General features: G+C 46.6%; 1 protein-coding gene across 1 annotated transcript in view; it reads left to right on the top strand.

Moving 5' to 3' along the window:
- Positions 1-26834, top strand: part of adkb (adenosine kinase b) — a 134719-nt gene that overhangs the window by 57737 nt on the left and 50148 nt on the right. Inside the window, exons 5-6 of the mRNA XM_042083925.1 lie at positions 10155-10327; positions 19824-19932. Coding sequence (XP_041939859.1) covers positions 10155-10327; positions 19824-19932 — 282 coding nt within the window. The remainder of the gene's footprint in view (positions 1-10154; positions 10328-19823; positions 19933-26834) is intronic.

Below are 26834 nucleotides of genomic sequence, written 5' to 3'. Positions count from 1 at the left end.
GCACAATCAACAAGCTATCGGCCACACACTATCAAATGATTAAGGAAAACATGTATTCAGCACACCAGGGTAAGAGCACATTTCGGGGGTTGAGAATGCTTGTTGCATTTTCTCTGAAAAGAACGTGAAGTGTTCATGTGTACTTCAATGGATTGTAAAAGTATATGAAGGATTTCAAAATTTCATGATACTCAACTAAATTATCCCTCTCTCTACACACACACACACACACACACACACACACACACTCACACCCCTCCTGGTACCATCACACGGTGACCTTATCCCCTGTCCCCTGTGTCCACCCTGCTGCTTTAGTAATTTCACTGGTTTCTGAACCTGGCAGGAAGAGGCTGCTGTGGCTGCCCGTTCTCTGTCCGGTGACCTGTCCTCTCTTCCCTCCCTCCTCCTCTCTCTCTCTCATATTTCACTCCTCTCCTTTCTCTCTCTCTCTCTCTCTCTCTCTCTCTCTCTCTCTCTCTCTCTCTCTCTCTCTCTCTCTCTCTTAATATCTCACTCCTCTCCCTCTCTCTCTCTCCCTCTCCCTCCCCTGCTCTGTCATCCCACTCCTTTCTCTCTCTCTCTAATATCTCACTCCTTCTCTCCTTCTCTCCCTCTCTCTCTCTTTCCTGTTCCCTTCTCTATTAATAGTGCGATGCAGGGGGGAGCTTCGGGGGGCTCTGATAACACCGTAATTAATGTGCTCGTCAGCGAGCCAGCAGGACGAGTTCCTCTGAGGTGGCGGAGGAGTGTAGAGAGAGAGAGAGAGACAACCCGACTTCAGCTTCATTTAGTTTGCCTTCCTCCAGGAGGGTTCACTGGAGCTGATTTAGGGAAATTTCGACACGCGCAAGGTTCTTAACGGACACAAGAGAGCCCATATTATTAAGTGTTCAACGGGAAGGTTTGAGAGAAATGTTGTAAGCACTGGGAATGTTTGGCTTTTGGATGTCTTTTAGGTAGTAGACCAAACTAGCTACATGTAAGTACCAGAATCTGCCCAGAGGATAATGATAAAAAATAAAATATTTGGAAATATAGTTTGGCAATTGCAATCATGATGTGAAACTTTTGTTTTCCAAGTCATTTTTGTAAGGTGGTCAGTCCAGACTACATAGTCCACAGTCTGGGCAACTAGTGAGAAACACAAGTATGTCCTCCTTCAAATGCCATTTCTGAATTTCAATTTGAACTAGAAAACATTTTTTCTGTAAGCTAAATACCTCAAAAAGTTACAAAATCTGTTGCATAACATAAACTGTGCCCTAAAGTTTCTATGCAGTATTCTCAGAGTTTTTGACGACAGGTTGAGGACATGTTCGTTTTTTTTTTTTTTTTTTTAAACTTCTTCTCCTGAACGTTACTGGCCATCATTGTGCGTCTTATTTTTGAAATCTCACCAGGCAGAGAACAGTGTGTGCCTTCAACGGAGTGCAGTTCGGCTAAGACCCACAGCTTTGCTCTCACAGTTGTGTTCCTGTCGGTCGTTGGGTATTTATGCAGCTTTTTTTTTTTTTTTTTCTACAGCAGTCGTGTTGATGTTATGACAAGGCCTCTCTGAGTGTTGAGATTTAGCTCCGCGCCTTCTTCTCTTGGAAGTCCCCGGGATAAACACACACACACACACACACACACACACACGCCTAAAAAGTAGGACTTGTGTCAACTGAACTTGAGATCTTGTGTGCTGACATCTTGTTGCCTCTTCACAGAGGGATGGGAGGAGTGTGGCGACGGATTGCTCGCACGAAACATCTACGTGCAAGAACAGAGTAGTCTATAATTTTGTGTGTGTGTGTATGTACAGTCAGTAGTGTCTCAATGCACCCTCAGGCCTTTCTTATCTTTACTCACATACACACGCTCAGTCTCACACACACACACACACACACACACTAGTAGTCACGCATACACAGGCACACACACATGCATACACAGGCACACACAAATGCATACACACCACACACACACGCATACACACCACACACACACGCATACACACCACACACACACACACACACACACACACACACACACACACACACACACTAGCTGTTCACACATGCACACACACACACACACACACACACACACACACACAGGCTGTGCTGAGGAATGTGTGTGTGAGCGAGAGATGGAGGGCTCAGGGGGCACCTGCGTTGCCAGGGCATTGCATCATTAATAGAGCAGAAGTGTTTGTTAGTGCTCCTCCACTGAGCAGGGCCTTGTGCAGTGACCCTGAACATGGCAGACCTCAACCAAAACAAGGCTCTTACTGTACATGCGCACACACACACACACACACACACACAAACACACACAAACGGACACGCGTACGCACACACACAGGTACAGTTACATACATGTATGTATACATACATTTATGGAGACATATGTACACACATGTACACAAATACACACACACACACACACTTACACAGAGAGACACATATACTCAGACAGCAGGCTGTTGGATCATATCCATATGCAGTACAGGAAACAAGTAACATCCAGGGCTGTGTGTGTAGGTGTGTGTGTCTGTCTGTGAATGCTCAATTCTGAGTCTGAGCATGTCTGTCTGTGTGTGTGTAGGAGTATGTGGGAGTGTGTGTGTACTTGAATCAGAGACTGTTTGTGAATGTACTAGCATTATGTTTACACTCCTGAATCCCACTCCAGGAGAGTTTCCACGTGACTGCAGTCTTTCGCCAAACTCCTCGTATAAGCAAGATGTCCTAATTAACAGTTATTTGAAGGCCCTCTGGTGAATATTGTGTGTGTGTGTGCGTGTGTGCGTGCGTGCGTGTGAGTGTGTGTGTGTGTGTTTACATGCACAGCACACTTGCTTCTGTCAGTGAGCAACATTCAAACATGTCAAGCCAGCAGTACTCACTGCTCTCCTCTGGAGTGGAAAAGGTGGCCTTTAGCTAAGCTACTGCTAGTGCTGGTCTTCAGTCCACTGTCGTTGGCTTCCCATTTCATTGCATGCTTCATACACCCTCAATATATGCATGTGTGTGTGTAGCTTACATAGGATATATCATACACACATAGGGGACACACTCATTATGTATAGGTTTGTAATTGCTAGGAGTGTAAAGGTGTATGTATATGTTCCGAACCGTTTAGGTACAGGATGTTAGATTCAATACAGATGTGTACCGAAGGTACCAAATGCAGTCTTTAACCCATTCGCGCTGGATGCTGCATGACGCAACTAGAGATGCACCGATATGGAATTTTAGGGCCGATAACGATAACTGATATTTATTGGTTTATTGTGGCCGATACCGATACGATAACCGATAATATTACTCTTGAAAAAAAAATGTGAAAAGTGATTTGGGGAAAGCATTTAATAAGCATAATTTTATTGCATTAATTTTACCTACCACCAAATGATGGACAGAACTCATAATAGTCCTCAATAGTACAGCAGTCAACATAACGGTAGCCTAGCCCTACAGTATGTGTGGCTCCTTTAAGTGAACCTGACGTCAGTGAATTGCGAGTGAGTGGCTAGAGAGTATGAATCGTTTTCATTTAGGACTAAACACTCATAAACGGCTCAGCTGGGAATAACCTACAGTATAGCGACCAAATCAGAGTTTGTGAGGGAAACTTAGTTAGAAGGGTTTAGTTTCAACTGCGGGTAACTGAATAAAGCTGCAACTCCTCAGACTGTATCTTATGTCCGTCTACTCTTGTTGCGCACAACCTGCTGCAGCAGAAATGAAAGGGGTTAGCCCCGAAGGTTTTAATAACTTATTATGATGACCTGTCTGGAACTGAAGCAGGAATGGTTAGCATATTTCTAGGTAATAATACAAAACCCAAGCTAAAGTAATGCAAATATAATACTAAAACACAACTTAGAACTAGGCCTACTTATGTACTCGTCCCACTAACGAGTTTATTTGTTTCCCCGACCAGCGCGGTAAAGTGCAAACACGTCAGCACAAGACGACTCTAGATAGGGCTGAGCTCCGCTCTGGTAAGGTTAAATGGCGGATCATTCACAAGAGGATTTTGAGATGCACAGATTCCCAAATGAACGCATATCCACAGATTTTGTTAGAGTGGTGAAATACATTCACACCGCTGACATTATATTGAGGAAAAAGTATAGCCAATCAAGCTCAAGTAGCTCAGTGTAGCCAGACGGACCTTACGTAGGCCTAAATTAGGATGCATCCCTGGACGCAACATTCTATCTCCCGCCTGATGCTGCATAGCGCAACATTGAATCTCCCGCTGGATGCTGCGTAGTGCAGCATGCTTTTTATTTCATGTTTCTAGGTGCTACAGAGGCTTAGATATTACATTTTGGTAGACGTTGACAATTTTTAGTATGTTTTCAGAAAACCCTCAGGAAATAAGGTTATTTAGTCTAGAATGCCATAGGATTCTATAGGCGTTTTTAGCAGGCATTTTAGGAGTAAATGGGTTACCAGTAATCATCAGTAGGCTTTTTTTTTGTTGTGCTTTTGGACCATGTTTCATATTTGAGTTCCCACAGCAACATATTAAGTGGTGGGCCATACAGTGTGTCAGTTTAGTTAATTAACATCAAAAATTTGACACGCAGTAATTTTGTCAGAGCACAGGCTTACTGTACTGAAAATGAACTGAGCCGGGAGTGCAAAACCAAGGTACACACACCGAACTGTGATCGTTAATGGCCTATTTCATCCATTGCCCCCCCCCCCCCCCCCCCCCCACCCCTCCCATTGATTTCTGCCCCTTTTTGTCTGCATTGATTATAGTCTAGCATGCAGTCCCAGCTGCCATCTTTGTGGCCCTGAGCAAGACACTTAACCCCGAGTTGCTCTGGGGAGACTGGCCCTTGTAATGTAATGTAATGTAATGTAAGTCACTTTTGATAAAAGCGTCTGCCAAATGAACAAGTACTGTGTATAAATGTCTGGTGCCTCTGACCTTTTAACATTGGTCCATGGAATACATGCAAAATACCCATTTTGACTAATTCTGGTACATTTACATTTTATTCTTATTAATGTGCAATGTCTACGTCAAATAAACCAAAATAAGATATTTATACATAATAAAGGAATAAGACACACTAGTCCTTCCCTCATGCAGTTCCCATTAAAACATTGCCCCTCTCAGTGGTAACCCTGCAGGCCCTCTACACACACACGCACACAGTTTCTGGAACAGTATATTTTGTCTCGCTATTCCTTCCTCCACACAGTTCTAAAAAAAAACGTATAGACCCTTTCAACAAGGTAAACAAAAACAATGCTTGAACGTTCTATTTGGGCCCCAATCTACTTCCTCTGCATCAAGATAACATATGGAATGTTAAAAAGGAAGTCTTGTGGGGCCAACTATGATGCTGATAATGGAACTCTCTTGAAAGGGTCCATATAAGATATGTATTATACACAATTATACAGGAATAATATGCATGTGTAATGCATATGTAACTTGTAGTGTCTAATCGTGTTTTTATGCCAGTGCGTCTCTCATTAAGTAAACATGGCTGTGAGTCACAGTTATTGATGGATTTCTGGCACCTTATGAAGGGCTGTGTAAAGGGAAGTTTGTTTTGTGTGTTCCTGTCTTCCTTTTCCCCCAGCTGTACCCCAACCTACACACACACACACACACAAAAACACTCTCACATGCACACACACACTCACACACTAACCCTGCAGGCCCTACACACACACACCCGCACACAAACACACTCACACACTAACCCTGCAGGCCCTTTACACACACACACACACACACACACATTCTCACATGCACACACACTAACCCTGCAGGCCCTTTATGCACACACACACGCAAAACACACACCCCAACAGACGTGGGCAGCCTGGGGCCTCATCTCTTTCTCTCTCTCTCTCTCTCTCTCCCTCCCTCTCTCATCTGCCTGTTAATTTCAGCGCCTTGGCCCCTCGGTAATGAAGCGCCTTGATGTACAGTTGCCAATTTCTGCCGCCGCCACTGTATGATAATTGGGATGTGACTAAGCATGAGTCTCCCCTGCGCCGGGGTGCGTCGTGACCTCGCCGTGACCTTGCGCAGAGGGCTTTTGTCCTAATGGAGGTATTATCTCCCATGCAAATCTGAGCGCCCAGGGAGATGGAGGTTGTGCGAGCGAGCGAGCGGGCAGGCGGGCGGGCGAGAAATGAAATGAATTGACGAGAGTCACGACTCCCACGCAGTGGCAGCAGGAGGGGGAGGGAGGGGGGGAGTGTGAAGAGGGAAATGTTCTTGTAATGATGGATCATTTATAAAAACACACACACACACACACACACACTGTGTATATGTTTTTTGTGTGTGTGTCCTTGTGTCCTCCGTCTGTCCCCTGTTTGTGTGTGTGTGTGTGTGTGTGTGTATGTGTGTGTGCGCTTACTGCCTGTGTGCATCTTGAATATGCAAGCTTGGTGTGTGCTGAGAGTTGATGACCCTGTGAAATCGGAGGTTACACTTGCAATGAGCAGCAACACTGCTGGGCCCATATACACACACACACACACACACACACACACACACACACACACACACCGAGGCACACACACCGAGGCACACAGACTTACACAGAATGTGAGTCACCACACTGTTGTCAGGGGATTCTTTCCTTTGAGGCAGAATGTACTCCCACCTGAGCGCTTTGGGAATACAGCAGACTGTGTGTGTGTGTGTGTGCATTCATGGAATGGATGGAGACCCGGTGTGTGTTTGTGTACATTCATGGAATGGATGGAAACCGCGTGTGTGTGTGTGTGTTTGTGTGTGCGTGCGTGCGTGCGTGAGTGTGAGTGTGAGTGCATGTTCAGAATGGAAGGGGACGCTGTGCCATTATTTAGTGCTTGCAGCTACTAACCTTGGATTGTGAGCTCATCACGGCTGGGGGAAAATCAGATTGGACTTGACGTGTACCCGAGCCCATGACCTTGATAAGTGTGAGGGGGCCTCCAGCACAGGACAGGAGGGGGCTGCACGCGTGTGTGTGTGCGAATTCCCTGCTCATTGCCTTACTGTGGGATATCTGTGCACTGTGTGTGTGTGTGAGAGAGAGTTATATGTGTACAGAATGTGATTTTGTTGGTATGTTGATAATTATATCAATATAATATATATTTATTGTATGTTTGTGTGTGCGTTATATCATATCAAAAGAACATGCATGCTTGTGTCCCAATGCAGTGTGTGTGTGTGTGCTGCTCTGTGTTTGTGTTTGTCTGAGCATGAGCAGCTAATAAGCATGGGTAGAGGGAGAATCATGGCATGGGCCAGGCTGGATATGGCAGCTGCTGTCATACCTGCCATCCCCACTCATCTCTTTTCTCCCTCACTTTCTCTCTCTCTCACTTTCTTTCTTTCTTTCTTTCTCTCTCTCTCTCCCTCCCTCTCTCTTACACACTCTCTCTCTATCTCTCTCTCTCTCACACACACACGTGGACACACTCACACCAGAACATATTTAATACTTTCTACTCCCTGGAATCCCTTGCTTTTCTCATCCCATTATCCAAACCTCTGCCATCCTGGCACGCCAGCACAAATCACCTCAGCAGTCAGAGGTGTGTGTGTGTGTGTGTGTGTGTGTGTGTGTGTGTGTGTGTGTGTGTGTGTGTGTGTGTGTGTGTGTGTGAGTGAGCACTCCTGTTCTAGCCATCAGGACTGTGCTGAAGCTCAGATGATAGAAAAAGCGCTCTTCTCTTCCCACTGAGATGTGGTTTGGTCACACTGTGATTCATTTCACACGTATGCAGGTCACCCACCCCCCTTTGCAAACCTTACACACATACACACACACACACACACACACACACACACTCACACACTCACTCACCTTGCTCGCGCAAATACACATGTACACACTCTCTTACTTATGTCTCTATACACACACACACACACACACACACACACACACACACACAAAGATGCAGGCACACCCCACTCCATACACATCACACACACACATAAACAGCATCACCTCATTCACAAGGGGATTCTGTCAGCAGCAAGCCAAGCACAGTCCAATGGTGAACGCAGCAAACTTAGCAGCCACATTAACAACAACAGCAGCAGCGGCAGCGGCAGCCTCCATAAATCTTAGTGAGCCAACGCTGGGATGGTCAGCCAGGGAGTTGTCTCTCCTCTCGTCCTCTGAGTCTTACCTGCATGCAGGAACAGAGTGAAGAATCGGTGAGGATAGCAAGAGGGAATGAGATGAGAAAGAGGACGAGAGGAAAACAGTGTGTCGCCAGAGAATTGGTGAACGAAAAGCTAGAATGAAAACAAGAGGTTGGAACAACAACAACACAACAACACATTACATTTATATAGCGCTTTTTCTCGATACTCAAAGCGCATCACATGGATGGGGGGGACCTCACTAGTAACCACCACCAATGTGTAGCACCCACCTGGGTGATGCACGGCAGCCATTATGTGCCAGAACGCTCACCACACACCAAAAAAGCTAGAATGAAAACAAGAGGTTGGAACACAGTGAGAGAGCGAGAGAAAGTGTATAGCCTAAGAATCGGGACAACATGTGGAGAACTAGAGAGAGAGAGAGAGAGAGAGAGAGAGAATCGGTGAAGATGGCTGTAATGAAGGCGAAGAGGGTAGCCGGAGATGGCTGAAAAAGAGCGGGAGCTGGAGGGCCCCGATTGGTCTCCAGAGCAGGTGCTCTCCTCTGGTCGGTTTCTAGACAGGAAAATGCATTAGTGTAGCTGTGAAGGCGTGAAATCCCTTCAGGCCCCAGCCAATGTGGATATTCACTTAGAGCTGGAGCTCATGAAAACACCTTGTTATTGGTACTTAGCTTAGCTGTGCCTTTTTTTTTCACTTCCCACGACAAAAAGAAACATGTTTGGCTCGTTTCGTATTTCGTGTGGTTTTTTTTGTTGTTTTTTTTCGAGGTGCATAATGTTCCGAGTTATTGAGAAAGCAGAAGGTATCAACTAAGCTTGGGTTTGTTTATGTGAAGTCTTGTTTACTTCATAAATTTCCCTTGGGATCCAAAAAAAAATCTCTTATCACTCTCCCCGTCTCTCATTCAGCAGATCCCATTATCCTATTGAAACGTAGAAGTACACGCCAACGAGGCTTTTATTTTGAAGTAGTTTTCTGTGCTCTGCAGCCTTCGAGTCTGTGGCCTTGGGTCTGCTATTACATTACATTACATTTGGCTGACACATTTTTAACCAAAGCAACTTACAACATGGTAGACAACAACTCTCCCAGCGATTCCTAGAACAATTTAAAGGTAGAGTACAATAAGAACGAGTGCATCAGTGAGTGCTGTTTTTATACAGTCAGGTGTCAGTTCTAGTCCGGTGAGTGCTATAATTAGCGGTGGAACTGCCTGAATGTGTCCTGCTTGCCCTTGAGATGGCAGGCTTAAGTAGCCGCATCATTGTGTGTTTTAGTGTTGTGTGGTTACACTGACCCATTAACATCTCAGTTCAGGAGGTAGCTTGCGGTGCTTAAGCGTCTCAATAGCTCTTAGGATAGCGAAGATCGACTCATCTCATGATGTTACTCTAAACATCGATTGTGCACACATTAAGTCGATAGAAGATATGCGTTTCACCTTTGGCTGTTGGACATACAGTACGATGCGTGTTATGTATTTTCTTTTGTATGGGTGTTTTTGTGATTGTACAAGGGTTGCTGATGTTGATATCCCGATGTTGCTGTGTGGGTTGGGTCTAGTATTTGGTTTGTTGGTCGGTTGCTTGATTCATTTGGATGGTATTAGTCCATAAACAATTCAAGACGGAACCAAAAATCCATACAGATGATTTGTAATATATTAGTATGTGACGAACGGAGAGGGAGATTTCATTCATACACTAGGGCTTCGTTCAATGTTCAATTGTATGTCTAGGTGAGCAATTGACAGGTCAGTGGTCTGTGCCATAAAAGAGATGTACTGACTTTACTGTGCTGAGGTACAATGCTATCCTGCTGGAAAACTGAAATAAAAACTGAAGTGTCTAAAACATGGACTTGAGACTACAGTCAGTGGATCTGTCTATCACTCTCTCTCTCTCTCTCTCTCTCTCTCTCTCTAATAATCTCTGAAGTTGATCAGGCATTTCTTGTATTATTGTAGCTGATGGAACCCCCCCCCCCCCCCCTCTCTCTCTGCGCAGTGGATGATCCAGGAGCCCCACAAAGTGGCCACGTTCTTTGGCTGCATCGGCACGGACCGCTTCGGTGAGATCCTCAAGCAGAAGGCCGCGGAGGCCCACGTGGACGCGCAGTACTACGAGCAGAGCCAGGAGCCCACCGGCACATGTGCTGCCTGCATCACAGGAGAGAACAGGTCAGGAGTCAGTGTGTGTGCACGGGCACATACACATTCACACACACACACACACACACACACACACACACACACACATACACATACACACACACACATACACACACATACACACACATACACACACATACACACGCACACATTAGGGCTGTCACTTTACGTTCGAAAATCCATTGCACAATCGATTGGACCAAACAACACAAGTTTCGAAAACTAAAATAGGGAATCGATTTTAACCAAATAAGTATGTACACTATTAATTTTAAACGAATTAAACAAATAAAAAGGATAGATGTAACAAAATTCACAAACAAGGATATAAGAATATAAAAGAATTCCGAAGTGCAGTAGGCTAAGCATTGCGAAAGCTAAAAAGAAAATTCCCACCAATTTTACGCACCGGAAACAGCCGTTTCAATCACTGCTCGTGTTTTGCCAAAAAATGGAGGACAAGGCGATCAACCTGTCCTGTGCGACATGAGAGAGACGAGTGATAGGCCCTAATAACTTGAGGAGTTCGATGTGGAAGTACTTTGGATTTTTTGTATATCAAACTATGGAGAAGAACAAAGCGGTAGGCTACGCAAACTGTGCAATCGTGTTCTACGTAGGCGAAATTTGTTTGACATTTCTAATCGTAAACACAGACACCGCTACGTTGAAGCCTGCAGTAATGTTTGTCACTGATGTAATGGCAGTCCACTCGGCTTATTGTTTTTTGAGAATATTGCACTCATGTTTGTCAATGTGCACGTAACTTCACGCGAATAAATCAGCAGAAATATTGCTGGCTTGCGTCTACAAGCGGCCTCTTTACGTTCGTCCTAATGCCTGTTAGTTGTTTGTGGATTGGCCTATATTTGGCGTTGAAAATGGAAACGTCTTTACACACACATACACATACACATACACATACACATACTGTACACAAGCACACACACGCTCCAAATCCAGACATTAGTGGAAACGTGTTGCACTCTACACAGTGAGGATGCCACAGTACACGTTACATTCCTGGAACCAATTGGTATGCCGCCCCCAACCCCCCCCCCCCCCCCCCCCACACACACACACACACACACACACACACACACACACACACACACACTTCAATATGAATGATATGACATAAAGCGCTATAATGCAGTATTTGTCATTTTCTGCAATTTCCAAACCTTGCTTATTGTACCTGCAGCCTATTAGCGCTCTTTATGCAAATAGGAGTGCTCGACGGGAAACTCAGCTGACTGAGCTTAATTGTAAGTGATTAGCAAGACAGAGAAGCATATTTTTGAAGAGATACAACCGTCTTTTTCATTCACTGTGAGGGAGCAGTTCAGATTTCGGCAGGCTACAATGTCAAAGGGTAGGACCGTAAACAAATGAAGTAAAAGTCTACAAGCATTACTTTGCTGAAGCAGTCTACTCGAGCATAGACATCCCAACCTGTACAAACGCATTTCTGGGAGGTGCCATGACCGACACCCCTTTTAACCCTACACCAGAAAAATGATAGTATAATTTATTATATTGTTTTGTTTTGTTTTGTTTTTTGTTTTGTTAACCCACGTAAAACAAGTTCACACACATGCCCAAACATCCAAACACAAGACTGCTTAGTCTGCAGCCCACACTTCCGACAAATTGTCACAATACTGTGGCTGATATTTTAGTAGCTAAGGGGTAAATCAAACATCCATATACAAATAAAAAGAGCATCTTATTTCAATACTAGTCAGAATACACACACACACACACACACACACACACACACAGACGAATGGACCAATACATACACACACACAATACGCAAGGATGCACATTGCAAGGATTACTACAAGGTCAACAGGTCACCCATCTGGTCAGCCACTTACCTCCACTTACATAGAGACATGCTATTGTGGATGCATAGAACTGCAAATTTATGTACCACACACAAATATAGACGTGAAGGAACACAAACATCTTTTGATAAACATCTTGCATGAAAGAACACACGTTTCTATGGGCAAGCACACACACGCACAGGAGGAACTGGTCTGGCCCCACACACACGTACACACATACACATAGACACAGTCATATACACAAAGTCCTGTATGCTCAGGGTCTTATGTGGGTTAGGACCTGTGTCAGTCAGACGAACACACACATACTCGTGCGCGCACACACACACACACACACACACACACACACACAGTGCTACGTGCTCACAAACACACACACGCGGTCACACTACGTACTCACACATGTCAAAGCACAGCAGGCACAATAACATGGCACGGGTCAGGGCATGTCACTCACACACATCCCCATGCGTGCCACACACACACACACACACTGAGAGAGAGACACACACACACACACACACACACTGAGAGAGAGACACACAGATGCACACTCAAACATGTGCAGGATTGTTGATGTAGCCTTCTGATGCATTTGCCATATTTTTTTGTGAAACGCTTCTAAGGATTTTACCGTTTCCGACCTGCTTGCCATCCTGTCCTCCCATACACCACCTACCAAAGATTCTAGAGCTCTGTTCTAGAATCTTTGCTATCTACCTATTCATTTGAACAGATGTATGAGTTTTAATTGGCCGCTCATTAGAGGGGGAGAGAAATGGGGGTGGTTTGACAGCTTCAGTACAGCAGCGAATAGCACTTGTGGTCCTTAAAGCCTCGTTTGTCCCTTCAGAGGCTCTCACTCGTTTATCAGCAGATGGAACGCGGCCGCGTCCACAGTGGAACCCTACTGAGAGGACAAGTGAGCCTATTTGTGACACAGCCCAGGGGTGCTATTTCAGAGGACCACTGATTTCCCGAGGACAGATTCACTTAGACACACACACACACACACACACAGACACACACACACACAGACACACACACACACAGACACACACACACACACGAACCACACACACACTCACTTATACACATAAAAACTTATGCTCGACCACATACATACAGTACAAACAAACAAACACACACACACACACACACACACACACACACACACACACACACACACACACACACACACACACACACATACTGCAAACACCATAGCCACTCATACAAGCTTTTAGAAGATGTTGTTATGCTGTGACCTTGTGGATTGCTGAGGCGTCTCTGGTCCTCACTCAAGTGGGTTGACAGTCATTTTCTTTTATCCAACACTTTATTTGAATAGGCATGATGCAACACATGTCACAGTACCAGAGCTTGCTATGGCCAATTATACAGCATATGTTCATCTTGTAGATATTTGAACTGTTTTCTAACATCTGACATTTACGAGACCAGGTGGATGAGGCAAGAACTTGGGAAAACAATAGATTGCTAATTATTCATGAATAAAGAATTATACATGTTCTCACATATACTTATTGTCTCCTTATACCAGCATTAACACAGATAGCATGGACAACACAGGTGTCTAAGACAGGCATTTATAATTACTTCTCCATAGTACTTAGTTAGCACCAGAATTGTCTTCCTGAGATGAGAGCATGTTGCATTATTATGCCAACGTCTAACATGACTATTTGTTTAGCAATTAGAGAAGTCATTAGTGCAACAAGTGCATTAGGATGACGACACTAGTAGAAACCAGCACTCCCACTCATTCTCTTAGTCAGTTTTTGTTTATGTGGTAGCCTTTGTTTTGAACGAGCCTCACAGTTGTGAAAAGGGTTCATGCTCTTCAGACACTGCCTGTTCAGTCTGTAAAATGGAAAAAAAAATCTGCTGAACAGGCTAAATGTTATTTTCTAATTTGCCGACAATATTAATTCACAGCTGTCGTAATCACAACCCTGTGGGGGGCTACTTAATTTGCATTTTTGCTTGATCTTTGTCAAATAATACGTTTTGTTAGCCTTTACAGAGGTCTTTGGGTTTCATCTTTTTAAAACCTCCAACTTAAAAAAAAAAAAAACAGTTCACCACTTCCTTGGGGATTATGAGCATTTATACTGTGTGATTGCAGCCATTTCTTTTTTTTTTTTACCATGTTTTGCTTTTGCATGCACAGCACACATACCACCCCACTCCTCTACACTCCTACCCTGGAAATCCAGAGTTCTCGCGAGAGCACAATGGAATTGTCTCTGCGACACACTCTGGCAAAGAGCGATGATGCACGTTACTTTTACCCCAACATTCCGGGGAACCAGCTAAACTGATGAAGACAGCGCTGCAACGTTGGAGGCCAGTACACATTGGTCGTAGTGTTATCCGATTGCGTCGAAGTCCGAAATCATTCAGAGTAAACATGGCCTAGTGTTATCCAATTGCGTGCAGTGAGATTTTTTAAATGCATGCTTGTTGCCGCCCCTCGAGTTGGGCCATTACATTGTTCTTCGCCAGACCCTTAATCTTTCTAGATTATCAGGGTCTGGATTTTCCAGGCTACTACACTCCTCTATAACAATGGTAATCGGTCATGTTGAGGTTACAATACGATTTGTGCGCCATGGTGGCAGCACAAGGTATGTAATATCTATGGTTTTGGTTATGGTTATGGGATTTGTCAGACCCCTTTACCAATTTATGCCCTTTCTAATGTGATTTTAGATTTCTAAGTTTTGTACTGACCTGTGAATAGACTCTGAATCTTTGCCCAGTTCACCTGCCTCATTTCTCATTCTCCTTCCTCTGTTACTTTTTTTGCATGCCTGCATTTCATTTTAGTACAAAACCCCCCGACCTCACCCTCTACCTCCTTTTCTCAACTCTCTCTCTCTCTCTCTCTCTCTCTCTCTAAGGCCTCAACTGAGCCAAAAACAGGGTAGGACATGCAAGGACAGGGGCATGGTTGAGCTAGGGGGTGTCGACAGGGGAAGCTGGTGGTGTGTGTGTGTGTGTGTTAGGGGGGGTGGAGTGTGCAGTTTAAAAGTTTGTGTGCCAATTTTTTTATAGTTGGTCCGCCTCCAGACACCTGAGCCAGCATCTTCAGTCCTGTGAGCGAACCTCACAGCCATCATTAGCGCGTGCACAACAACTCACTGTGTTTACCCTCCTGCACCGCACTGTGTTTACACACGCAGACATGAGCAAGAGAGGGAGAGAGGGAGGAGAGAGAGGGAATAGGAGGAAGAGAGAGGGAGATAGAGGGGGAATGTGAGGGAGGGGAGAGAGAGAGGGAGGGGGGGATAAATGGATGTGAGGGAGAGAGAGAGGGAGAGAGGGAATAGGAGAGAGAGAGGGAATAGGAGGGAGAGAGAGAGAGAGAATGTGAGGGAGGAGAGAGAGAGAGAGGGGGGGGGGGTAAATGGATGTGAGAGAGAGAGGGAGAGAGAGAAAGAGGGAGGGGGGGTGGATAAATGGATGTGGGCCAGTCTTTGCTCTAATCATGTTGATTAGGGCACACTAGATTTAATAAGGCAGAAGAAGATGAGAGGTGTTTATGTATCTAAGCCTCTAATGCTACCACTGCTACTGCTGCTCTTGTGGCGGCTGTGCTGTTGTGTTTTGGTTGGGTTTTAATACTCGGGAACATTGCTCAGCCTCCGCTGTAGCAAGATGTGAGTGCACGCGGCCAGGAATTTGAAAGTGCTTTTTCAGAGAGAATGTGCAGACTGCGGATTGTGTCTGGGCTTTTGAAGGAGGGGAACTGGTAAAACTGAAGTGGCGAGCTCTTTGAGAGAGCAAGTCGTTACATGGCGAGACCCGTCAGTCAGAGTCAGGAGAGAAGAGAGGAGGGGCTAGGGCAGGTCACGGTGACCAGGTGTGTGTGTTTGCTCTAAATGAGTTTGCTCTTTCACTTCATAGCCTTGGTGTTAGAGAGGGCTAAGCCTTTGGGGGTCAGTCTTAGACAAGCACATACATGTACACACACACACACACTCATACACACTCCTACACACACACACACACACACACACACACAGCCCTGAGGGTCCGTCCGTGTCTCCTGACAGCCCCCTGTCATTGCAGAGGTTGGCTCTCATCTCTAAATGTGCCGTTCATGCCTCCCATCATGTTGAGCGGCCATTTGCAGATCAATACACCTCTTCCACACACACACACATACGTGTGCACACAGACACACTCTGAGTGAAAGAAAATGTGACCCCTTTCATACACTTGACCTTCATCAGCAGCTACTGAGCATGTCAGTCATTGGTCGCCATACCGACTTGTCAGGTTCTCGGTCCTTGTCTCATTTTCTTTCTCTTTCTCTCTCTCTCTCTCTCTCTCCCTCTCTCTCTCACTGTCTCTTTCTCTCTCTCTCTCTCTCTCTCTCTCTCTCTCTCTCCCTCTCTCTCTCACTGTCTCTTTCTCTCTCTGTCTCTTTCTCTCTCTCCCTCTCTCTCTCCCTGTCTCTTTCTCTCTCCCTCTCTCTCTCCCTGTCTCTTTCTCTCCCTGTCTCTTTCTCCAATCTCTTTCCTCTTTCCATCTATCCCACTGTCTTGGCCTCTCTCTCTCTCTCTCTCTCTCTCTCTCTCTCTCTCTTCCTCAATCTCAGCCTCTCTCCTCCATTCTCTCTCCCTGTCTTCCTCCCTCTGTCTCTGTCTCTGAGGACCTGTTTGATGTCGGCTCTGACATGTGGAAAGGTCACCAGCCCTCAGCCTGGGCACGAGGAATTGGCTTGTATTCCTTTCAGCTGTTCAGTCAGCTATGCCCCCCCCCCCCCCCCCCAAATACACATGCGCGCGCGCGCACACACACACACACACACACACACACACACACACACACACACAGCCCAGCCCAGCCCTCAGGCCCCCGCTCAAAGGATCCCTCCACAGTTATTACTTCTAAGACTTTAAAGGCATTGAGCGCTAATTAATACCATGGCATTCTTTTGGATAGCTCCCGGGTTTATATTCTCTTTTTCTGTTGTGTGTTTTTTTTTTTTTTTCTGTTCCTGGCCTATTTTCCATGTTCATTATTCATCCTCAACTCATCCACAGTTGTTTCTGTCATGTGTAATTAAGACAGAGAATGGAAGTTTTAGTACTCTGCTGGTATATTCCTTGAAAACGCCGCGTGTTTCGCTGTCACGAGGGCCTCTCTGAACACCTGGCTTTTGTGTATGAATGTGGTTAGCCTCCCAGAGCTAGCACGCTTAATTGATGCTAGTTCTATCAAATGGGCTGATTGTTTGCGCTAAGAGGAATGTTTTGTAATAGACATATGAAATTTTTTAGTAAATATAGGAAGATATATGTATGATATTTTAATGTGTTCTTAGTAATTTGAGATTCTCACATCTTTGGAGATGGGTGGATGGATGGATGGATGGGATTAAATAGATGGAGTAGGGTGTGGCGGGATTGTCACTGTTCTTGACAAATAGCACACACACACACAAACACACACACACACAGTTTATTTGCATCTTAAAGTGTAACTCTCGAGTAAAAACAACCTAGGGTCTATTTACGGTAGTTAACAACTTCAAACTTTTGACTGAGAGCAAAATTACGTTAATTGGTGGCGTTTTGAGCAAGACCGTTTATTTGCATCACTGAATGAGCTTATAGTGATGCTAACTGGGCAAGGTGCCACGTCGCTATTTTAGACCACTAACAATGCTTAAAATATAATTACACTTCTGTGGTAGTGTGGTGAGTGTTTCTACAGACAAACCTAAGTATTGTAAACTTTGAAAGTGTACAGAGAGGTTATAACAAGACCTGTTTCTTAGGAAGAAAATTCCATGGCTTCCTGGTCTGGGGCCGTATTCACAAAGCCTTTTATCTTACCACTAGGAGTACTCCTAAATCGCACTAAAAGATTTTAGCTAGGAGTTTTCCTTTAAAAGTTATTCACAAAGCCTTTCAGACCTACTCTTAGTAAGGAAAAATGACAACTCATAAACTAAGAGTGAGTCTTCGTTGCTATGGATGACGTCATTACTCATGCACAAGCTTGACTGAAGTGACCACCTTGATTGGCTGATGATTGTAACGCGGGAATGATTCCAAACACCTCCCTTACGATGATGAGTGACAGGTGACAGGTCTGAGAATGCGTACGCTACACAAGTAGTGCGAAGGACGGAAGATGATGAATAAATGAATAAAAAGGGCTAGCCTAAATTAATAAAGAGTAAGGCAAAACAAATAGCCTAGTAGCCTAATGAAACATAGGCCTACGGATTAATGCAGTAGGCTAGGTTATCTTTGCAACATTATTAAATTAATCTGTCACCATATGCCTACGTTTGCAAAGAGGAGAACATTTTAATTTAATTCACAATGAAACGTTACATTTAATTTACATGTTGACAATGAGCAGTTTTGGTTGTTGTTGGTGGCGTTATAGCATCCCTTTTATGCCTACAATGCAAAATCTTCCCTCGCGATTGGAAGCTCCTGTTGCCGCATACCCATTTCAAAACATCGCAACATGAAATGCCACAAAAAGCTGTTTGTGTATAGGTATTAGTGAGTTAGGAGTCCTCTCGACTTCTTTTAAGCTGTCCCAGACTTAGGTGCTACTTTTAGGTCTAAAATGCTTCGTGAATTACTTTTAGTGAAAAAAATTAGGAGTCCTAAAGTTAGGAGTGACACGCCCATTATTTTTAAGAGTTGCTACTAAATTCGCCACTTAGGAGCTACTTTTAGCCTTAAAATTCTTTGTGAATACGGCCCCAGGTGTTGTAAATTCAGCAGCCTCGTTCAATTGAATCCGCGCTGAACAGATCTGGCTAAAAGTAAGGCATGTGTATTGAAAGATTCAGCAAGATCTGCGCAGTGCTGCAAGATCAAACGCACCTGCTGATTTGACGATACCGCTGATTTGTTAACTACCATAAATAGACCCTAGGTTGATTTTACTCCGGAGTTGCACTTTAACCTCATGGCACTGTTCAAAACACAACTCAACATTATCCAGACCTGAGCCTTCCCCTTCATCCCAGCCAGCCTGCATTTTGCCCCAGGTGAGCTCTTCCTGAGCCAGGAAAGCCCAGACAGGCTTCTCATCTGTTCCTTCAGAGGAGACAGAGGTTCATGACCCCTGAGGGAAATGATTTGGCCCTGGACAATGAGGACACGGACAGACAAGCCTTTTGTAGAAGCGTGGAAATACAACTAAATGTTCTAGCTATCTTGTCAGCATTGGACTGCTCACAAGGGCACTAACCTTGATAATGCAGAGATGTCTGTGTGTGTGTGTGTGTGTGTGTGTGTGTGTACTGTATCTATCTATTTGTCTCTATTGGAGCACATTTTTCCACATAAACTCTGCAGATGTCTCTTCAGGAAACCACATCGTGGGCCATTTCACGGCTCGCCATTGCTCAAGCATCCAACTTCTTTTTCCCCCCATGTCGCGAGTAAAGTAAAATATAGCGTCCACTGATTCCTGGCTCCGAAATATCCTTGGGCCTGACTCAACATGGCTATTAAATAACAAAGGAAGGGCTGATAAATGTTTTTGAAGGTGTTTTTGTGGGGTGGTAGAGGTAGAGTGGTGGGGAAGAAATGAAGATGGATGATGAGCGCGGGGATGATGAATGGAGTCTGTCTCGGCAGGTCCCTGGTTGCTAATCTGGCCGCGGCGAACTGCTACAGCAAAGAGAAGCACCTGGACCTGGACGCCAACTGGGGCCTGGTGGAGAAGGCCCGCGTCTTCTACATTGCAGTGAGTGCTGTATTTCCTCCTTCTCTCAAACGTTTGCCTTTCTTTTTTGTTTCTCTGTCTGTCTGTCTGTCTGTCCGTCCTTCTTCTACATCGCCATGAGTGCTATATGCCGTCCCTCTCTCAAAAACGTTCGTCTTTCTTCTAGGGATTCACCGATTGTGAAATTTTGGGCCAATATTGATACTGATTTATATTTTTTGTGATACCGATACCGATTGATACCAATAAAATAACAGTTGGGACGATAACTGATGCCGATACTGATATATTTATTTTTTTTTCTTTATCTTATCTGTTCCTCGCTTCTACCTGTCTGTCTTTTCTCTGCTGTCTTACTTTATTTTCATCCTGTATTGTTTTCTTTCCCTCTATTCATCCTAATTTTCTTGTCTGTCACTCGGTCTTCATTTAGTCTCAGAAGTTAACTGTCAGTTACACAATTATCTCACTTTTTTCCCTCTCAAAACTGATCTTTAATAATGTGATGTAAACCTGTGAAGTAATTGTTACTGAACAATAAAAAACACCACCACACACACACACACACACACACACACACACACACACACACACACACACACACACACACACACACACAGCACCTTCTCTATTACAGTAGAGTGGTGAGAGACGTGTGTGCGTATATTGAACTGATTATGAAGTCTAATATAACAAACTCTGTGATGTTTTCTGGCTTCATGGCCTCAAAAGCCCACCTGTCTTTGATCACCAATGAGGGGTGTGGTCAATTACCAGCTCGTTAAGCAAGAGCCGTTTAAACACACACACATTAGCACACTCCCAAGCTCGCTGGCATCTCCCTGTTTAATAGTCTGGAAAATATGAAATGGAATAAAAAAAGTGCAGTCCCAAATGTGCAACGCATAAATAAATACAGTTATTATATAATTGTCGGGGTAAAGTGGTTTCTCTCGCAGATGTTCTTCATTAGCTTTGCATAATGTGACCACCAAGCCCTCAAAAACTTGCTAAACAACTAAATAATGTACGTTTATTGTTTCACGCTGTGTTTTGGTTACAAATTTCATAAATCTTGTTCATTTCAGCACATCATTTTCTGTAAAATGACACTCTGAATTCACCACATGTAAGGAAAGCTCGCTTGGGAATCCTCCACAGCTCAAGTGTCCAATGATCGACACAAAGGTTAGCAGGTACACTATGGGGAATTCAGCTGCCCCCGGCTTGACATCATATTTTCATAGATGAAATAGATAATGTAGTTAATGTAGGACTAGTTACATGTAAATATGGATTGACTGACAGGAGACACTCTGCCATGTGCAGTGCCACATCTAAGTCACACACGGCCTCATTAGGTTCACACTGACATCATGTGAGTGAGTCATGTGCTAAGGGAGGCGGAGGGACGGAGGGAGAGGGAGAGAGAGAGAGAAAGAGAGGGGGGGGGGTCTGGGGCATGTGCTTGTGTTTGTGACGTCAGGCTGTACCCTTCCGTGCCTCGCCGCAGGGGTTTGGGGGGGGATGGGGTGGGCGTTGGTTGTGAAGACATGCCAGTGCGCTCCCACCCCCCCAGTGCTCTCCCTCCCCCCCCAGTGCTCTCCCCCCCTCCCAGTGTTCTCCCACCCCCCCAGTGTTCTCCCACCCCCCCAGTGCCCAGTGTTCTCCCACCCCCCAGTGTTCTCCCCACCCCCCAGTGCCCTCCCCCCCCCCCAGTGTTCTCCCACCCCCCAGTGCCCAGTGCTCTCTCCCACCCCCCAGTGCTCTCCCACCCCCCAGTGTTCTCCCACCCCCCAGTGCTCTCCCCCCCCCCCCAGTGTTCTCCCACCCCCCAGTGCCCAGTGCTCTCTCCCACCCCCCAGTGCTCTCCCACCCCCCAGTGCTCTCCCACCCCCCAGTGCCCAGTGCTCTCTCCCACCCCCCAGTGCTCTCCCACCCCCCAGTGCGCTCCCACCCCCCAGTGCTCTCCCTCCCCCCCAGTGCTCTCCCCCCTCCCAGTGTTCTCCCACCCCCCAGTGCTCTCTCCCCCCCCAGTGCTCTCCCCCCCCCCAGTGCCCAGTGCTCTCCCACCCCCCAGTGCCCAGTGTTCTCCCACCCCCCAGTGCTCTCCCACCCCCCCAGTGCTCTCCCCCCCCCCAGTGCTCTCCCACCCCCCAGTGCCCAGTGTTCTCCCACCCCCCAGTGTTCTCCCACCCCCCAGTTCCCACCCCACCCACCGCTTCCGTCCCCAAGCAAGCTAGTTAATTCCCTGTCAACAACTCAGCCACTGGTTCTTTTTTCTTCTTTCTCCCTCTCTCTCTTTCTCTCTCTGTCTATCTATCTATCTGTCTCTTTCTCTCTCGCTCTTACATAATGCCCCCCCACCAGCCCTTACCACACATTCCTGGATACTCCTTCAGACTCTTTGTTGCATAATAGCGTTGCTCATGTCACTCCGGCGTCTGAAAAATAATTTCCCCAGCACTTTGAAGTAGGAATCACTCCCAGAAATACGTCCTTCTCTCATTTTCACGCCATGGGAATGGATTTTGTGTGTGTGTGTGTGTGTGTGTGTGTGGGGGGGGGGGGGGGGGGGGGGGTTGGGTTATGGCAGCCACACATTCCAAGGTTTATTGAGATTTTTGTGTTCACCTCCGTTATTTGCTGAACCCCTGCCAGGACTTCAGACAGCAGATGCAAACCTTCAAGTTTTGATTGGCAATGCAACTTGAGGATTTGGCCGCGTGTGTGTGTGTGTGTGTGTGTGTGTGTGTGTGTGTGTGTGTGTGTGTGTGTGTGTGTGTGTGTGTGCGCAGCCCTTCACAAAGCGCAACAGGTGAGTTGGAGATGTGTAAGTGGATTACCACTCAGGAGTTTTTATTGGGTCAAATGGAAAAGGAGCTGAAGAGGATGGTCCTGGTGATCGGTGTGAGGGAGGGAGGGTGACCAAAGTCTCCAAAGTGGACCTTTTGTCCTCCTCACCCACTCGTACTACATATACGTTTCCGGGCCCCCCGTAACACTCACCCTCACTCTACCTCACATCCTCTTCTCTTTTGTATTTCTCTTCATCCTCTTTTTCTCTTCTTTCGTTTATCCGCGAGGTAAGCCACAGAGGGCAGCCCCCAACAAGGGTCTTTAGCTTCACACTTTATAGCATTACTGGTGCTTGGGCTACAGCTGTGGTCAGGCCCACAGTGTCAGGTGAGTCCGTCTGTGGCGCTTGTGAGCCTCTGGAAGCCTCTGGAAGTGGCCTCGTGTGAAGAAGTGAGCGACAGCCAGTCTCCCAAGGCCCAAAGAGAAGGTTTCGGGGTCACACGCTTTTCTGTGCTCGATGAAGTCCCTGTTGCTTTCCCATCGAGTGGGAAATTTTATGCGAGTCGTGTTTGGCAGCAGCAAGGTTTTGTTTGTGTGTGTGTGTGTGTGTGTGTGTGTGTGTGTGTGTGTGTGTGTGTTTTTGGGGGGAGGTACAAGTTTGCCAGGCTTGCTGTCTGAGTGGCGGGTAGCGGGGTTAGACGCCGGGGCTCTGCATCAGTAAGCAACTCGCGTCCGCGCCCGAATCCGGGACGGCGCTTTCCCACGTTCCCATCTTTCCCAAGCTAGGGAGAGTGGGAGAGAGAGGGAGGGAGAGAGAGAGAGGGAGAGAGAGAGAGAGAGCGAGAGAGAGGGAGAGAGAGAGGGAGAGAAAGAGGGAGAGAAAGCGTCACGGCCGTGTTAAAATGACAGCGACGCCTTTTTGGCAGCTGGCCACCGGCTCGGCATCCCACAATGCATCCTTCTATTTGCCCCTCTTCATTTAAAAAGAAAAGGAAAATCCTCGCATTCTCAAGCATAATAAACCAAGCTGGCCAGGCTTTACTGGCCCCTGGCAATGGCCCAGGCTTCTGTGTGTTCATGTCTGTGTAAGCCTGCAGCCAGTCTGGGAAGCCATTGTATGACCGGGGAGGATGTTTGGCAAACTGTTCTTTTTTGTTGCATTGTGTGTATAGGGACGTTAGTTTATAGGGAGTCTGTGTGAATGCGTGGGTGTGTATGTGTATTAGATGCATGCTTTTATATGTGTGTGTGGGTGTATGTTGGTGTGCCTTGTTTGTGGTTGTGTGTGTGTGTGTGTGTGTGTGTGTGTGTGTGTGTGTGTGTGTGTGTGTGTGTGTGTGTGTGTGTGTGTGTGTGTGTGTGTGTGTGTGTGTGTGTGCGCGTGTGCGTGTGTGTGTGTGTGTGTGCGTGTGTGTGTGTGTGTGTGCTCTTCCAGTCTGTGTGTGCGCGCGCGCGTGTGTATGTATGTGTGCGTGCGTGTGTGTGTGTGTGTGTGTGTTCAGGAGCATGCTTGCATGTGTGTGCGGCTGTATGTTGATTTGCCTGTGTGTGTGTTTGCGCTCTCCCATTCTGTGTGTGTGTGTGTGTGTGTGTGAGAGCACAAGAGCTAAAGAGGGACATGGATGCTTTTTGGCACAAGCCCCTGCACCGTAGACCGTCTGCCTCCCTGTCCTCTGCCCTGATTGGCCCAGAGTGGGATGATTGGGGCTTGGCACGGCCAATGGCGCGGCTCCACAGTTGCAGCAGCCGGGCTGCAAGAAGATGAGCAGACGAGCAGAGGGAGGGAGAGAGAGAGAGAGAGAGAAAGAGAAAGAGAGGGAGAGAGCAGGAAACAGCAGGGCCATTTTTTCACAAAGACGCCCCTGAACCCCAGCCAAATGTTTGGTGGCAGGCTGTTTGCTAGGAAATCGGGGTCCTTAGGCAAATCGTCACTGAAGAGAGCGGTAACAAGATGGGGAGGGTGAAGGGGAGGGGCAGAGGAGATCGGGGGGTACAGAGAGAGAGATGAGGAGGGATGGTTAGGAGTGTTGGAGGACAGCAAAAGAGTGTAAAATGCTTTTTTTTGACACAATGTCATGCATTTAACGGGTGTTTTTTTGTGTGTTTTTCACATCATTTTATTTAAAAAAAAAAAAAATTCTGGCCACCCCCCCCCCCTTCTTCTTCTCCTGTCCTTCTCCCTCTCTCTCCTTCTCCCCTCTCTCTCCTTCTCCCTCCCTCTCCCTCTCTCTCTCCTTCTCCCTCTCTCGCCTGTAAGGGAGAAGGCACAAAGGTGGCGCAGCTGAGAGAGCTTTAATTGGCCGAGGTGGTGTTTGTACGGTGGCCCACTTAGCCTCCCGAGTCTCTCCTCCTCCTCCTCCTCCTCCTCTCTCCTTCATTCCCCATATGACCACACACACATGTGCTCTCTCTGCTGCTAGTGCTGCTGCTGCCGCGCTGCCACCCGGTGTCTTTGCGCACATTTCCTCGCTTGCTCTCACAATCACACACACACGAACACGCACCCACACACACACGTGTACTGAAACATATGCGGTAAACAGGCCTTTGAAGTGCCAGTGCGTTTTGGTTTTTTTCCCCCTGACATGTGGAACGTGTGTAATCCGAGTGCGGGCTTGTGTGACTGTGTTGGGTTGCCCATGTGATGGGTGACGCACAGCACAGTAGTACAGTGCTCAGGTGGGCTTTCGTTGGTCATGTTGACGTGTTGAGTCCTCCTCATGATTGGTCCCCTCCTGTCAACTGGGGGCCAAATGTATGACAAAAATCTGCTGACCGGTAATGTTACTCAAATGCAAACACACACAACGGAACACAGCGACGTGCATACATAAAAGCCAGCCAACACCGTGTGTGCAATTAAAGGGTTCTGCTGAGCATAAAAATTGTTTCAGAAGACTGGTAGTGTTTGTCGAATGTAGCCAGTTCCATTGATTATAGTGGAAGCTAATTGTGGTAGCATATGCTCCGTGTACAAAACACTTCAGGTACGTGCCTAGTGTAGCCTGCCTGTTATGCATGTATAGTATTCGCAACCCTTGAGACACACACACACACACACACACACACACACACACACACACACACACACACACACACACACACACACACACACACAAGCAGCTGTGTCCCTGCAGTGCCCGTAAAGAGATCATGTGGATATGGGTGTTGCATCCCGCCGATGCCACCTGACGTGTGCCACGGTCGCCTGGCGGTTGAGCAGCACAAAGGTGACTGCAGCACGAGTTCCGATGCCCGCCGCCCTGCCCGCGTGTCCGCTCCGCTTCGCTCCGGCTGCCCACAGGGGAGGAAGAGCCAGCGCTGTCCTCACCGCGACCTTGAGCCGGGCGTCCGGGGGCCCAACCTCTCCTCTCTCTCTCTCTCGCTCTCCTCGCACTCTCTCGCTCTCTCTCTCACTCTCTCACACTCACTCACACTCACACTCGCACACACAGACACACACACACACACACTCACTCACTCACTCACTCACTCACTCACTCACTCACACTCACACACACACACACTCTTCTGTCCTGTTCTCCTTTAGCTCCGGCTCTGTTCTCCCTCTCTCTCTCTCTCTCTCTCTCTCTCTCTCTCTTGGTCTCTTTTCCTGTCCTCACCTCTCTGTTTCCCTCCCTCCCTCCCTCCCCCTTGTGATGGTCTTTTTCTCTCTCTTTCTCCTCTGCCCCCCCCACCCCCACCCTCCCGCGCCACTGTCTTTTGCACACTGCACTGTTGCTGTCTGTCCCTCCCCATAAGCATAGCAGGAGAGAGGAAGATAGAGAGAGCAAAAGAGAATGAGTGAAGAAGAGAGAGAAAGAGAGAGGGTAAGTGAGAGGAAAACTGGCAGCTCTCCTCTCGGTCTGCAGGCGATCGCTTACAGTGTTGGTTGCGGATGAAATTTAATCCCCCCCCCCCCCGCATCTACATGCCAAGTTTGACTTCTGGCAAGCCTTATTAAATAGATCTGTAAATGCATTTCATCTTGATTAGAAGCCGTCCTCGGGGGATTAAGATCGCTCTGTGCCGCCTTTTCTCTTTGCTCTCGCCTCTCCTCTCCCCTTTGCGCCGTGATGGACGACGTGCGAGGCAACCCTGTGTTATTTCCAGCAAATTTTGGG

This window comes from Alosa sapidissima, chromosome 24, assembly GCF_018492685.1.
Source record: "Alosa sapidissima isolate fAloSap1 chromosome 24, fAloSap1.pri, whole genome shotgun sequence".
Taxonomy (NCBI): domain Eukaryota; kingdom Metazoa; phylum Chordata; class Actinopteri; order Clupeiformes; family Clupeidae; genus Alosa; species Alosa sapidissima.
Note: the sequence above shows the minus strand (reverse complement) of the source record. Positions and strands in the feature narration are given on the sequence as shown.